General features: G+C 29.6%; 1 protein-coding gene across 7 annotated transcripts in view; it reads right to left on the reverse strand.

Annotated features, from left to right (window-relative positions):
* Window positions 1-940: 940 nt before the first annotated feature.
* LOC106678234 (WD repeat-containing protein 26) overlaps window positions 941-16,167 on the reverse strand; it is a 44,627-nt gene continuing 29,400 nt past the window's right edge. For 6 of the 7 annotated variants that reach the window (XM_014416639.2, XM_014416643.2, XM_067045339.1 and 3 more), the window contains exons 6-14: window positions 13,467-13,601; window positions 10,814-10,933; window positions 10,417-10,555; window positions 9,076-9,336; window positions 6,280-6,425; window positions 4,390-4,598; window positions 3,977-4,147; window positions 2,818-2,923; window positions 941-2,739 (exon numbers count right to left, since the gene is read on the reverse strand). In XM_014416639.2, the coding sequence (XP_014272125.1) occupies window positions 2,676-2,739; window positions 2,818-2,923; window positions 3,977-4,147; window positions 4,390-4,598; window positions 6,280-6,425; window positions 9,076-9,336; window positions 10,417-10,555; window positions 10,814-10,933; window positions 13,467-13,601 (1,351 nt within the window). In that variant the 3' untranslated portion in view covers window positions 941-2,675. The remainder of the gene's footprint in view (window positions 2,740-2,817; window positions 2,924-3,976; window positions 4,148-4,389; window positions 4,599-6,279; window positions 6,426-9,075; window positions 9,337-10,416; window positions 10,556-10,813; window positions 10,934-13,466; window positions 13,602-16,167) is intronic. The other variant, XM_014416641.2, reaches the window with a different exon arrangement.

Raw genomic sequence — 16,167 nt, forward strand, 5'->3', positions numbered from 1 at the left:
GTTTTATTTATATTATAAGTAATAGAAAGAAGTTTTCAAGATAAATCATTCATCATTTTCACCTTCTTGCACTCTGGCTGGATCCGCTGGTGGCACAATGAGAATACTGGATGAATCTGTTATGAGTAGTAAATCTTTATTACTAAAACTAGTTTAAATGTTGTATTTTCAGTATTTTTTTTTTATTCTTGTGTCATTTGTACTAATTAATATTTAAAACAAACCAAATTTAATATTAATACCTGAAAAGTATTAATTTTCACTCTTCATCACAAGTTTCATATTTGCATCTTACTAGTAAAAGGGAGCATCATAAGTTGAATTGGACTGTAATTGAGATGATTTTGTAATACTATAAATGCCGAAAATTCGGAACCAGACATACACTCAACCCTTTGTTCAGAGGATAGGCCTTTGATGTTGAGTCCTCTCGAAGTAGGAGTGAAGGTCTCCGTTGTTTCTGTGATCTCCTAGATTGTATGATGTAGTGCTAATATAGTAACACACAGATATGAGACAAAATTTTTAAGGCATCGGGAAATTTGATATATATCTATAGGGCAGAGTGCTTAGAGGCAGGTTTACTTTTGTTATGAATATCATGAAACGCTTATTTTTTTTTCTTTTACTTGATCTTTTTTTCGATCAGAAAATCATTTTCAGGGCCATATTCAATGTCATTCAAAACTGTTGTATATATAATACAGTATGGTAAAGCATACAGGGCCGATTGTTATAAACAAAAAAAATCAAGCCTATTTATCTGTAATTAATTAAATTATTATGGCCTCATCAAATTATTGTGAATTTTATGAAAATAAATAATCAGTATATTACTAATAATTAATTAACTTAATACTATAATACTGATATTACAACTTAGTTATATAAATAAAAATAAACAGATATCAATTAAGGTTTTTGAAAACACAAAAATAAATGACAGTCCAGAGGAACTTTTTATTTGAGTCTAGAAAGTGAACCACTATCTAGACAGCTGCAATTTTAACATAACAAGAATTGAATTTTAAATTTTAATTTAGTTCAGGATTTATTAACTTCTCATGTGTTGATCTCATTAATACATTTTCTAATTTTTTCTTACTGATTTAAAGTATTTTTCTTTTTTTTAAGTATAAAATGGTTATATAAAATTAATGATATAAAAACAGGAAATACAATTTTATTATAAAAATGTATATATTTTAAAGATGTTATACAAATAGAGAAAACAACTGAAAATACATTCATTTATCTTAAACCATTAAATAATTTTACAACTATAATAAATTTATTTACAATATGTATGTGCCCTTTTGCATTTATCCCTACCGATCCTAGAAACCTTATTGCTCTGCACAAACTTACAAACGCATTTTACATGTAAATAAAATTCTTTCAGTTAACACACAAACTGATTGTTAAATAAAATTTACTCACTATATATTATTAAAATTGTAAATATTATTTTATCAAAATATATATATATTTATATATATTTACAAAATCGTACAAACACATGAGATGAGCATTAGAAAATCATTAATATTCAATAATGGAAATTAATCACAACGATCTCTCTGAGCTAACTTGTGGTTCGAAATTAAATTTATAAAACAAATCTAGCATTATAAAAACAAGAAACAAAAGGGATAAACTTAAGGGGCAGTTCGAACTAACCTTAAATTATAATGAGAACACTTGAACATTAATATGAATCGACCAACTTCATGCATTTGTAAAACATATTGGTTGGTTTATTTAAAAAAAAAAAAAACAATAGTATTTTTAAACCTTTGATTTCAAACTATCACATACTTAATAAATAAATTTAACTGTACATAGGTAAAACTGAGCATAGAATTAAAGCACTAATGGTTAAATAAACAACAATTATTATTTTCAGGTACTACAATTACACAAAAGGCAACTGCAGATTTTATAATTTAAGCAGCATTTCGGTGAACTTAAATAATATCAATTATTTCAATTCATTGACCTTTATTAGTGTACATTAACATAAAAAACATTTTGCAACGTTAAGAGGATATTCCTCTCAAAAAAAAAAGTGACTAGAGAGGATTGCAAACAGGTCTGCCGTGGAATCAACTACGACAGGATCGCTTTATGACAAGAGAGATATGGCAGTATATTAAGTACTCACTGAAATAAATGGAAAGACGATAATGGTGATCAATATACGGTTTGAAATTAGCAATTATGATTTTAACCAATTTAAAGGTACATAAAATAAGTCATAACAAAAATATATATCAGGAAACATTTCCATAAAATTATATATAAATAAATATGTAAATGTAACACCTCATCCATTTCACGCAAAATGCAAATTCATCATCTATCAATAATTAGGCAGAAAATTATACACACAATTCTATCAAGCGACTGTTAATAACAACTCCTAAAGCCATCTTACTTTAGTGACAACAGATTTTCAATATAAATAAATAAAAGATACCCCCCCAATTAAAACATTGTAATGAGAAAAGTTTCTTTTTATTACTTCATACATTAAAACAATTCATGTGCATATAATCACTCACAATTTATACATTTATGTTTTCAGAGTTAAAACTCCTCAAGTTTTTATTTTCTCAGGTGCCAATCAATTACCTGCTCAGGGTGTCATCTCAACTCCTAGGTGTAGGATTTAATCACAAACTAAGATTTCCAAGGAGGCAGAAAAAGAAAGAATGCTGCCGAGGTAGGTCGGTTCGGCTATACAAATAAAGGCCTTAATCTATATAATGCAACTTCATAGTAACAAGATACAAAACAAATTACAAAAAAAGGTACTAAGAGCTCATGTCGGCTTGCCAGGATGAGTGGCCATTTGAACAGCTACTTGAACTCTCTTCTGCACCTCCTGTGTTTCCGCTCAACCCTTCACCTGCTCCATTTCCTTTAGCAAAAATTAAATATAAGGAATAAGAGTCGGACAACATATTTTATTGGTTTATTAATGTATTGCACATTAATTTCTAGTTTAGGAGTAGATGATTAATTTGAAATGGAACTTCTTTTGATCCTTTATTTTTCTACAACAGTGCAGCCCTTTGGACACCATTTACAGGCTATTATGCCCAAGACTAATCAATAATACTTTTATATTAATCACTTTAAACCACTTAACACACAAAACTCTAATTAACCATTGTTGATAAAAAGTTTTGGCAATGAAATTGTTTTAACAGACTAGTGAATAATAGCCTATAAATGGATGTTTTAAATCTAGATATATCAAATTAAGGTCTCCTTCATGATGAGGTGTAAAGAATTCAGTTAATTGAATTGAAAGAACATAAGTACGAAAGAATATTCAGCACTGACGATATGGTGAATGATTAGGTTCAATGCAGTGGTGAACTGGTAGAAAAAACTGTCGCAGAATCTTGGAAAATATTAAGTAAAAATGTATTGATGGAACTGACAATTATGTAAAAAAATATACTAATGTTCAACTTTTCAACTGATGAAAATACTCCAGAACCTAAATGGAATTATGCATTTTTAAGAAAATAGTAGCCCCCTTACTTTGTTAAGTATTACTCTTGTTTGAATATGAAGCCAGGTGATTTTAATTTTCTATAATTGAACCACACATCGTTTCTTATGTAAGAAAGCTTTTCGTGGACAGTCTGAAAACTGTAACATATGGTTTTTGATATCATGAATTAAATTTAAAATTGTATAGAATAAATTATTTTGACCAATTTGTTTTAACATAAAAATGTATGAATTAAATCCTGACTGAAAATGAATTAATAAAGTGCGTGGATTTTCTCCAAGTAGTTTAGAATTAATTTTTTTTTAACAGACTCTCAATAAGAAGACACTCTAGATCATTGCCTAGGTAATTTATGGCTACAATGATAACTGCAATTAAAATTGAAAATATTGTTAATTCATCACAAAACTAAATTTATTTTATAATAGAAATAGAATGACAACTTACTTTTAAGCATATCTGCAGGTGCCCATATCCTTACAGTGCAATCATCTGATGCCGAAACCATCATCTTATGGTAAACTGGGTTCCAAGAGACGCAATTGACAGTTCTTGTGTGACCACTTAATGTAGCAATTGGTCTCTCCCTTTTAATATGCCACACGTATACTTTATGATCTGTAAAAAATCAATTATCCACGTTAATTATATAAATAGTTAAGTGTTTTATTTCTATTTCTGGAGTTGTTTTTCAATGTAATTAATTTTTATGATTAGTAATAATAAGGTAAGGCAAACATTTTGTAAACTATATTCCTTATTTAAATTCTAAGCTTCTTATGGCCAATAGTAACTTGCACTTTTAAATTAATGGATTGATTTATTGTAGTGCTATTTCCATTTAATAGAATAAAAGTCACCTTCACTGCCTGAGGCAATGAAATCTTGATTAAGGCCTCCAAAGCAACTGTGAATTGTAAAATGACCCTGAGTAACTCCTTGGAATTTCCTGATAAGGACACGGTCCTCCAAGTCCCACAAATGGACTCCTTGGGTGGCAACATTCAGTAGTGCAAGACGATCTGAGTCATCAACACAAAAGGTCACCACCGGCTGATCTTCTAGGAGGCTAAAACACAAATCCAAATTACTAACATAAAAAAAAAAAAACAATTGTGTTTAGATCTTAAGTTAACTTAAGACAACTTTAAGATAGTTTAAATCGAACAATACTTAAAAAGCGCCTGAAATTGGAAACCGGCATGAAACACTTCACTCGCCTCTATGCTAGCCTTACTTATCTGACTTTTTAAACATACAATTATAGCGAGTAGGATGGTCGATGTACGACATGTCACAATCATACAAGAGGAGATCATAACACACAAATAAAGGCAATCCTTCCATGCCGGACCGGCCCCTCTAAGATCCCCAGGAAGCGACGGTCCTATATCACTTTTGAAATATTAGTTTACAATGGGAAGAGGAGACTTTGAGGTAGTTTAAATCAAGCAATACTTAAGAAGCGCCTAAACTTGAAAAACGGCATGACTAAAATAATAAAAAAAATTATTAAAACAAAGCTAATATTAAGTATCTGAAATTCAAAAGTAAAATTGAGGACAGAATTTGAGTTTGTAGCACACAAATAAGTAACCATTTAGTCACAACAGGGTAAAATGGAATATTCTAGGAGGAAAAAGTTTTTTAAAATACAAAGTTGTGCTACCCAACTTCATTGGGCTGATAGTCACACAGCATACTTATTTGAGTTTCATTAGACAATATTTTTAATCTTACGATAAGTAAGCCTAGTCAGGTATACAATAATAATTATAAACATTAGTAATATATAACATAAGAATATGACTTTTTCCCCCTAAAAATCAATTTAAAAATTATTCCAATCCTTATCTAAAATGTTGATAAATTTAAAAAATAATAATTCTTTTGTCATTCAAAAAGACGATGTCTCATAACTTCACCTCCTATTCTATTTTAAAATAACAAGCAACAGCCAATCACACATTTTAGTGTTATGTATTCATAAAAAGCTGCAACAAGTTTCAAAAACCATTTGACAAAAATAATTTTATTGCGTTTATAACTATTATATCTTATTTTATTTGGTCAAATTTAATACAATAGTCTTACATAACTAAATTCTAAAAAAATCATAATTTAACACAAAGATGTATAATATGCCAAAAGAATGATTTACAATATTACTGAACAGCTGAACAGATATTTACTTAAATCTCAATCATTTTTCTGATTACTTCTATTGCAGAACAGATCTATTTTAAACAATGTCATAAAACCATAATATCTTGCCTTAATTAATGAAGTACACTTGAAATAAAATCACAGAAAAGAACCAATAACAAGCCTTCCGTTAACACAAGATTTTAATGAGACCATTTATCCATCAAATGATACCACATTGTAAAAGGAGACTTATCACTGACAATGAAAAGAGGAATTCTTAGCACAGAAAAAGAACTTGACTGATTATAATTTGTGTATAATTCTATTTAATGGAGCCAAGCCACGAATGTCTCAAGAAAGAAAAGATCACATCACTGATGAAAATTAATTGGTCAGAAAATAGATACAATCTTAGTCATAATGATAAGTTTAACAGTAACTTCTCAAGAGAAGATCTCGTTACCACAGCTTTCTATTGAGCTTATTACGGTTGAGAAATTATTTTATTAAGTATAATAAAGTTGTTACAATCCTTATTACTTTGGTGCATGCAGCTCGACAAAAGTTTTGAATTACACTTCTATTTAAAAATATATACTTACATATTAGCATCAGAAAGATCTTCAAAGTTATAAGTCCTAATTCTATGGTGAGTATCAGCTGCAAGTACACTCTTACCATCAGATCTGCACCACAAACTGTTGACTCTTACACCTTCCCACGAGTCTAATACATTTCCAGACAAATCCTAAACAAGAATAAATTGTTATGTAAAACAAAATCATCACCATTTTCATTCAAAGCAACTTAAAGGGGTACAGACAAAATAATGGGGTGTATAAAAAAAAAAAAAATGACTGTTTTTCAACCAAATATTTGTATTATTATTTCTTTGATATAAAATACAATTAATACTCAAAGTATAGTCCATTGTTACATACAATCATTAGCCATCTGCCAGGCCAGCTAATTGCTCGATCCCATGCTGATACCATTCTTTGACATGGCTGTCGAAGAAATCTTGAACCGCAATTTCAACTTCAACAAAATTATCAAATATTTTCTCTTGTAGGAAATGGGCCATGGATCGAAACAAATAGTAAACTGATGGTGCAAGGTCTGGACTATATGATGGATGAGGCAGGAGTTCAAACCCATAAAATTCTTAAAACTTTTTTTCACAAATGTCTAACCTTTTAGCTGATTGCTGAGTAAGTTCGTGAGGGATCAGTCTACTGTTCTTTTTCACCTTACTCACGGAGAGTAGATGGCGACTATCAGTATGCATAAATGGTCGCCTGGAGCCCTTCTTCCTTTCCAACATCGAATCTCCAATGCTAAATTTGCACTGGTTAAGGACACCTTCTCCTTCATATTTAACAATTTCACGAGTAGCTTCAATGCTTTGAATTTTTTTTTCCAGTAATGCCTTAAAATAAGGAGAATTTCGTAGGATAATGTCATATTTGAAACAATAACTAATCTGAGGTTTTTTTTAAGAAGTGGAATGGGATTAAACAAGCTTAGAAAATGCTCTAAAGGGATTATTAAGTATTAGTAAGTATTAAATAGGATTAAAATATTTAGTCCTTTGAAATCTTGAATTTGATAAAATGATTTTTTTTTTTTTTTAATACACCCCATTAGATAAGAGATTACACTTAGAAGAGAGTATTAGTCACTTCTCTTTTTTCATGTCTATCACAAAATATAATACATACACATGTTTTATGCACTTATAGGTATGCAAGGATAATAAAACTTTATCACTGCTTTCAATGATTAGTGGCACATCGGACAGAATAAGTTTATTTTTTTTTTTTTTTTATGTACCACTAATCAAGAAAAGCTATGAGTGATACGTAGTGAATACAGGGTTGATAACAGAAACAGTAACAATTTTGGAGAAGAATACATAAAACAGAATATATTTTAATAAGTAGAGAATATTTAAGTATTTGTGGTAAAAAATAACTAGATATAATGAAATTCAAGAATGCATAAGAATTGGATGAAAAGCAGAAATGCTTCTAATTTCTCGACTAATTAGTTAGTAGGTCCCTTCTTTTAACAATAGCATTGTTCTTCAGAAAAACAATGCAGCACACTTTACATATTTTTTCGGGTATTTTGTTTAAGACTGGTTGTATTATTCTATTATGATAAATTATATGCATATAGCCCTAACATGCTTAATTAATTATTTTAAATATCCAATGTTTTGCCTAACCTAGCATTATCAAGGACTATCTTAACTATAACTTCACAGCCTCACATTAAATATTAAAAATTTGCAGGCTATTCTGCCCAGATCTAATTATAATATAGTCAATTATTTTAGCTAAATCTATCACCTTAAAAGTCTATATCTGTCACTTTTTCATTTAAATATAAATTCATTTCGTTGAAAATTATATTACACTGCTATCACTAACTTATCAGCAACAATATTATATAATAGGATATATTCTAAATACTACCCTGTTCGTATAGCGGTTGGATAAACCTTGTTTTACAAATTATACAAACGTTCATTTAATTGTACTACTCCTCGGTCTAATTGTATAACTGTAATTTATACGTGTTCTGTAGTTCAGATGGTATTATTTTTTTCACTATAAAATAAGCAAGAAAAAAAAATCAAGTCTCCCCTGCTTCTTAATTTGTACTTTAATTTAGTGCCTCTTCAAAAAACAATGTTTGTAACCAATTATTCCTCTAAATTTTTATTCTGTCTTTACTTCTGCACCATGAGAGAGCCACACATAATTGTCCATAAGTAAATATTGTTTCCTTCAACATTACACATAAACTGACTTTCAAAACTCTGCCCTTATGATTTATTTATCGTCATAGCAAATGCAAATTCTACAGGAAATTGTGTATGTTTCAGTACGGATGGTGTATCCATGATCCCTTGAATGTCCAGCGTGATCCCTGGAATGGATACAATTTCACCTTTTTTATCACCTGATAAAATCTCACACTGCAGTATATTCTTCTGAATATTTTTCACTACCAATCTTGTAAGAATTTAATCTAACAACAATTAATTAAGAAATAACTCAGATAACATTAACAATTCATAAGCACAATTAAAAATAAATCCATTTTTTGTTAGTGCAAGTAATGAGAGATGATTAGTTACTTCAAACAGACAAAATTAAAGGTGCTGTAGAGGGAGCAATATTGAAAATTCAGCATTCAAGCCAAGTCAGACTATTTCAATGAGAATAAGACCAACCTGATATTAAAGACAGTTCTTCGTTTCTGAGTTATTCTGTTCACAAACAAACACACACTCACAAACCATTTTGTGAGACTTGAATATTCAGACTCAGAACAAAATTATAGTACAGGAAAAAATGTTTCCTGAAAATAAATAAAAAATAACTTACACATTGATAAAACTGCCCACGAATGCCACCTGTCACAAAACGTGTACCATCACGATGCCATGAACAGGAAGTAAGAGAATCATCAGGAGAATGAGATAATTTGACTCTCAGCTCTTCAGTTTCCATATTCCATAACCAGAGTTCAGGACAATCTTCTGGCCCGCAAGCGATTAAGTGAGAACCATCTGGAGACCAAGCCAGAAAAGCTACACCATACGAGTGTCCCTCTAAGGTTTTACGATGGGTACATGTAAGAGTGTCCTTCAAAGGAAAACATTATATTTTTAATTAACCAAAGGAGTATTACTATTATATTTAAGTAAAAAATAACCTAAGAATACACTAAATATATAACTGGTTTGTGCCCAACTAAAATACTATAAGCTGATATTGTGAGGCAGTAAAAATATTTATACATTGCTGTTTTATAGACAGGTAATTTAATTGTGTTGTTTTAATTTAATTTAAAGATTTAAACAAAGAAAATTATATTAAAATTGAGTTAGTTGTTTTAACTAACAATTTTATGATTGATCAATAACAATGCAATTACTTCATAAAATTATTTATAATTATGATTGTATAATATATAATTGTAGAATCAAAAAAATTGTTTTTTTCAAATAACTCAAAACTAAACATCTTTTGGAACATTACATCCAATCATTTAAAATATGATTTAATTCTCTATAAAAGGGATGAACATCATCAAAATCGGACCAGCATTACCAAAGATGAAAGCCTGTTTTATCTTAACTTTAATGTAAAGATCAGGTAATAATACACTTACGACTTATGATACTCACTGACTAATTTATCACCATATCTTAAAAATTGTGATGCCTATAAAATTGATATTACTAGTGGCAGTTCTGTTTGAGCTTTAGTTGTGTAAAAAGGCTGGGTTTGAAAAACAATCGTACTAAAAAAAAATTTCTATAATGCTGGGGGATTATTAAAAATGTCATTAGAATGGGACTCCCCACTTACCTGATATAAAGAAATATTAAAATTTTTAAGGACCTAATTCATTCAATATGGAAGTTTCTAGGCTACACAAATCTTTTGAATAATTTGAAAATAATTAATTAGTGATAGAATTATGCGTAGCTACGTCGTCAAAGTAATAGATTGAAAAATGAATAAAAAAAAATATACAACTAAATAGAAATTACTCCAAAACGGTATTTTACCATTTTGAAAGGAAGAATAAACTAATCAAACCTAGCACTAAATAAAAATAAAATCTACAATAATCAAATCAGACAGACAACAAATCTAATAATTACTATAATAAATGTAAGTAATATTAGATATGATTTAATAAACATGAAAATTTACCGGATCCACATCCCAAATTATAACAGTGGTATCCTTCGAACCTGTCGCAAGCTTGAGACCATCTGGAGAGAATCGGCAATACCACACCTCATCACAGTGGTCATTCAAAACTTGTATCGTTTCACATGGGAACTCTTCCCTAAAAAGTAATACATTTTATACATAGTACAAAAGTATTCAAATATTCTAAAAGAAATAACTTTATTTGACTTACCCATTTAATTACTCTTGTAAATCGTGATATTGAAAATATTGTCACAGTAACTATTTTATCATTTAAAAAAAAAACTTTACATATATATATATTAATTCTCTATAATAGTTCATTATTTAATCATCTAAAATGGACTCAACCCTCAAATTACTCACTAATTGAGTGAAATTATTATGCAATTACCTTGAGCACCGATGATCAACAAGGAGGGATATGTTTTCAATGCCATCCTCAATTTTCGTGTTATGATAAGGGCATTTCTCTTTCTGAAGCTCAACAGCCTGGCTCAAAAGTGCATGGAGCCTAAATTGAAATAATGAATTTAATTTGCGAACACAAAACAACAATCATGTTAAATTATCTTATCACCATAAACCCTATTTAACTGAAGCGTTGATTTAATCTTTAAGAGAAAAAAAGAAAAAACTAAAAGGAGCATGCCACTATTTTCAGCAAGGCTGTAAGTCTTTGCCCTCATTTCTATGCTGATTTCTTGGATATAAGTAATTACAAATAAAATTATTCAAAACTAGGTAATACTTACAATTTAAAGTCATTATACTATCAAATCTAAAATTTGAATTCATATTATAATAACCAACACTCAATTAATTTTAAATTTATAGCAATGAGATTGATAACTTAACAATTAAAGAACAATCATCAGATCATAAAATTCAGAAATAATTTTTTAAGAATATTCATAAAGCTTTCACCAATAGTTACGTAGTTAATAACTATATAATATTTGAGAGGGTTCCATTCTGTATTCTTCTGTTCCCTGTTTAGAAAATATAATAGATTATCACATCTAAAACCTTCACAATAATGGGATTTAAAAAAGATAAAACCTGTTTATGACTGAACTTTTAAAAATGTCAATTTAACTCTTTTAAATGGCACAGACAATAATACCATTATGGCCTATTCCTGGCACAGTTCAAGCATGTTACAGATTACTCTAGTTTTCTGCAAAATACCTTTAATAACAGCAACAATTATTTTCAATAACTGACCCTCCTGCCCAAAACTTAAACAATCCTCTTCATTATTTTTAAATACAGATCCCTCCTTCTCTGACAACCAAGTCCACTAACCTTCAAGTCCAACAATAAATTTGACAATACCTGCATGAACCTAGATTTCCTTTACACTCAAAACCACAGAAGGAACAATATTGATTCTTCCTGAACTACTCTTTATGTACAAGCTGAAAAAAGAATCATTTAAAAATGCTTTCTTCCAATACACCACAATACTATTATTTTATTTTGATAACCTCTATTCCTGTGATAAGAAAATATCACCCACGATGAACATTGCAGTAAACATCAAAATACAAGCCAAGAAGAAATAAATACAACATTTTCTCAACCTTTCCTAATACTCTTAATAAAATGAAAAGAGAAAAAATAATATTGGAACATTATTAGTTGAATGTTTGTGATGATTGAAGGGAAGATAAAGATACAAAAATTGCAAAATGGATAAATAGAAGTCATTCTACCTTCTGGATCCAGCCCTGCAATGTGGGGTGAAACATCGGTTACTAAGAAATAGCTCTTTTCTTCAATTTTTGAACCTTTCCTGACAAGCACCCAAACTATCTTCCAACAAAAAAATAATATTTATCCTCTGCATATATAGAAACTTTTTTCATCCCAGAGGTGCCCTAAGCTTTATCAATAGTCAGTTATATCAAATTGTTATAATCATTAAATTATTGTTACATAGCTGTTCCAAAACCAGCCATCTATTTTCAAATTTTAATTTATATGTATTTTAATAAACAATTTCAGTACTTGATTATCGCTAATTTTAATAATTTCTTCCAAACACATTTAGTTTAATTTTTTTTTTAAATTATTTAGTCATGACAGGCTGGTTTTAGAATCCAATATCTCATATATAATTATTAAAAAAATATTTAGTACATAGAAATTTATTCAATAAAAGAGTGATTTTCAATTTTTGAAAGTTCAACATAAAAGGTTACAGATTTTGTCACCATTTAACCATTTCCTCTAATCGCCATGATCTTGTGGTGATGCCATCCAAGTTCTGACTCCTAATGACATATTTATTATCTGCCACTACACCATCTGTACGTAACAGATACAAGGGGCATACCAAGCTTTTGTTTTATAAAGGTGGGGCTTAATCTTCCTAGAAAGTATTTTCCCGTTCAGCTGCTTTCTTAGCCCAAAATAGCATTAGTTGGTATCTTTATGGAAATAAACCTTAAAACTATTCCTAGAACTTTTGACAGATACAAGATTGACAAAGGCATTATTTAGGAAATCAGATGGACTGGTAGAGGCATTCTTGAAAAAAAGAACCACTCCATCTAGTACAGTTGATAAAAGATTCAAAGGAAAAGAAAACTACTGACAGATCATAATTTTAAAAACTATTATGACTAAATTGAAATCATACAAATTTACTATTAGATATAGAATGGTAAATTTATGAAAATATTCAAATAAAATTTTAAAAATAACACCTGAACTAAAGATAAAAATCAACTATACAAAACAATTATACTTTTTTACTATGATTTTCAATTAGAATGATAAAATACTATTATTAACTATTAAATAATATTTTTATAACTAATATAAAAATATCAATAGAATGAGTACTTAAATCATTAATAAAAAATGGCAGGTTAATAGTTTCAAAGAAAACTTAAAAACAAATTTACAATTAGTTAACACTGAAAATCATGATAATTAATGTTTTACAATAAAATAGCTGCGAAGGGAATCATCCAAGATTTAACTATGCCATTATTTTATTAATAACGTAAGCACTAGCGATGAAACGCTAAACTCACCTTCTAGGAGGAAGCATAATGGACGGAGGTAGGAACTGTTGGAGATGATCCATTAGCTGTGCTCTAGAGGCCTCTCCTTTGCCCTCCCATTGGGCAACTGTCCTAAGTTCTTCAGGACCCCCACACATCATAAAACTGCAACAAGATATAAACAGTAAGAGCAGGGTGAAAGAAACAGTAATAAAGATAAAAGTACACTAATAATATTAGGTTAGACAAATTATTCAGCAAAAACTTTCCTCAACAAAAGTTGAATCCACTGATAGCTTATCCAACATAAATTACCAGTTTATTGCATTCAACTAACTCCACAAAGTTTAATTTTCCACTTTTTTAAACACTTGACTTTTAAAAATGATAAATGGTTGTCATAAGCAATAGACAGAAGAGATATATGCAAGTGTAAAATTACAAGCTTATTTCTTAATCATTAAAATCAATTCAATCATGAAATTATCCCCCAGAAAAAGATCGAATTGTTGACTTTTTCAATTGGGTATCAATAAAATATATTTAAAATCTTTAAAATATAATTAAAATCTTTTAAAAGTTAAAAACCCAAAAATTCTCAAAATTATAAAATTTTGATAATGCTTAAAGGGCTATCTATATACAGTACTACATCGTCCATTTACAGCAAGTAATACTTGCTTGGACAACCTAGTTGATTGAAAACAAATCTAACTGACCAACAGTATTTGAGAGAAAATATTTAACTCTTTTTCCAATATTCAGTGTAAGTGATATTGCTTTATAATCAATAATAATTGTTAAGAGCATGATAAGTGAGAATAAATCATAGAAAAGAAAAATTTAAACAGATAAGTGGCTCTAATAACTCTTCCAAATCCTTGTTCCTTTATTTTATAACCCTAAACAATATTTATTTTTTTAGATATTGATCAAGCGAAGTATATTGATGTCTAGTACACAGAACAGAATAAAGAAGTGAAAAAGACCAGACAATAAAGAGATGTGAGAGACAGTCATTGGTAAATTTTGAATTATCTCATAATGGAAATCAGCATGTTAAACCATCATTAAATCATTTAGTAGTTCAAACAGTGTTAATCTCTACTAGTAACCTCAATAGTAAAAACAAGGATATGAATAGGGTCAAAGGAAGACTAAAAGGGCTTCAGGATTTTAGAAAAGAGTGCTAATCCAAACGATTACTAATTCACATTAAAAATGTTTGAGTAGGTTAATCATTAACTTATTTATATTAGCTGCCCAATCTTCCCTAGCATTATTAAATACCAACAGTATTTACTGATATAAGGGATGGAATTAAGTCCAAATCTTGTATTAAGGAAGAAAAATGCTTCAAATTTCCATTTCAGTTAAACAATGACATCATCAAAAATTAAGTTCAAGTTCAAAGCTAAAAAAGTGACCTAGTCACTCCAAAATAATGCAGACAGGACAGGCAAGCTAAGTGAGAAGTGTTCAATTCTTATCTTGGTTAGTAGATAAGAAGCATTTATCTCAACTATGAAATTAACCTATACACATTTTAGTTCGAACATTGTCACAATTTTCAGATAGCTATCAGAGCATGATAAAAAGGGCCCACTACCTAGATTTGACAGTACCAATGTTTCAAGTTTATCATTGGCTCTACTTGCTGTTGTCCTTTTATTAGCATAATGTTAACCTTTGATTTGTTTTTAGGTTTTTTTATTGCTATGCTATGAAATAATTAAAATAAGACTGACTTTTAGACCATTTTTTAAAACATAATGAGGAATATAGGTCATTCACACAAATAGGGCAAGTGATGTCAAGATCATTAGTACTTTACCAATGGTAGATAAAACTTCATTATTGGTATGTTAGATTCAGTGCTCTAGAGCAAAAATATTTTTACAAATGAGAATAGATTAATATATAAGGCCCTGCAATGCTCTATAGCTCTGAAACACGGCTGCTCAAAAAATCACAAGGTACTAGATACCTCGCTGTGGAGATGGATTTTTGGATGAGATTGGTTAGAGTCAAGGATGCAGTGGATCAGAAATGAGACTATTAGAGAAAGGATGGAAGTAAGAAAGAATATACCAGAGGTAATGGAAGAAAGAATATTGAAACGGTATGGTATGGTCATATTATAAGGTTGGATAGTGAATGACTTCCCTAAGCAGCAGTTGTGTGAGAGATGAAGGGTGGAAAGAGAGGAAGGCCTTGTGTTAGGAGAGATGTTGTGACTGAGAGCACACCAGGCCGAGGACTGATGGAAGAGGAAACAATGAGTAGGGAGGAGTGGAGGTGGACTGAGGGAGACTTCAATTTATGAAGAAAATACCCTCAAATAGAAAAATGTAACAACTGAAAATTAAAATTTTTCTTTCAGAAATAAAATATTTTATTTTTATAAAAAAAATTAGTTAAATCCGTAGATTCAACTATTAGTCTTGTCCGCTCCAGACATGAGCTTTCTACTTGAAGATTTTGAAAGTACTTCCAGTACAAAAATTACAGAACTAGTTCTTCAATCATAGGCCAGACATTTTTATACTCCAAAATTATAATCCTCACAGTTTTCATTATTAAAAGAAAGAATTTGAACAAACCAGAATATTTTAGAAAAACCTTCATGTTTCATTATAACTTTATAAAAGGTTTCTTCTGTGAACTGGAGAGCAGGACGTTTTTAAGAATTTTCAGCTTTTTTAACTCAATTAGAGTACTATTACTGTTA

Source organism: Halyomorpha halys, unplaced genomic scaffold (genome assembly GCF_000696795.3).
Source record: "Halyomorpha halys isolate HHAL.00 unplaced genomic scaffold, Hhal_1.1 Scaffold129.1, whole genome shotgun sequence".
NCBI classification, from domain to species: Eukaryota; Metazoa; Arthropoda; class Insecta; order Hemiptera; family Pentatomidae; genus Halyomorpha; species Halyomorpha halys.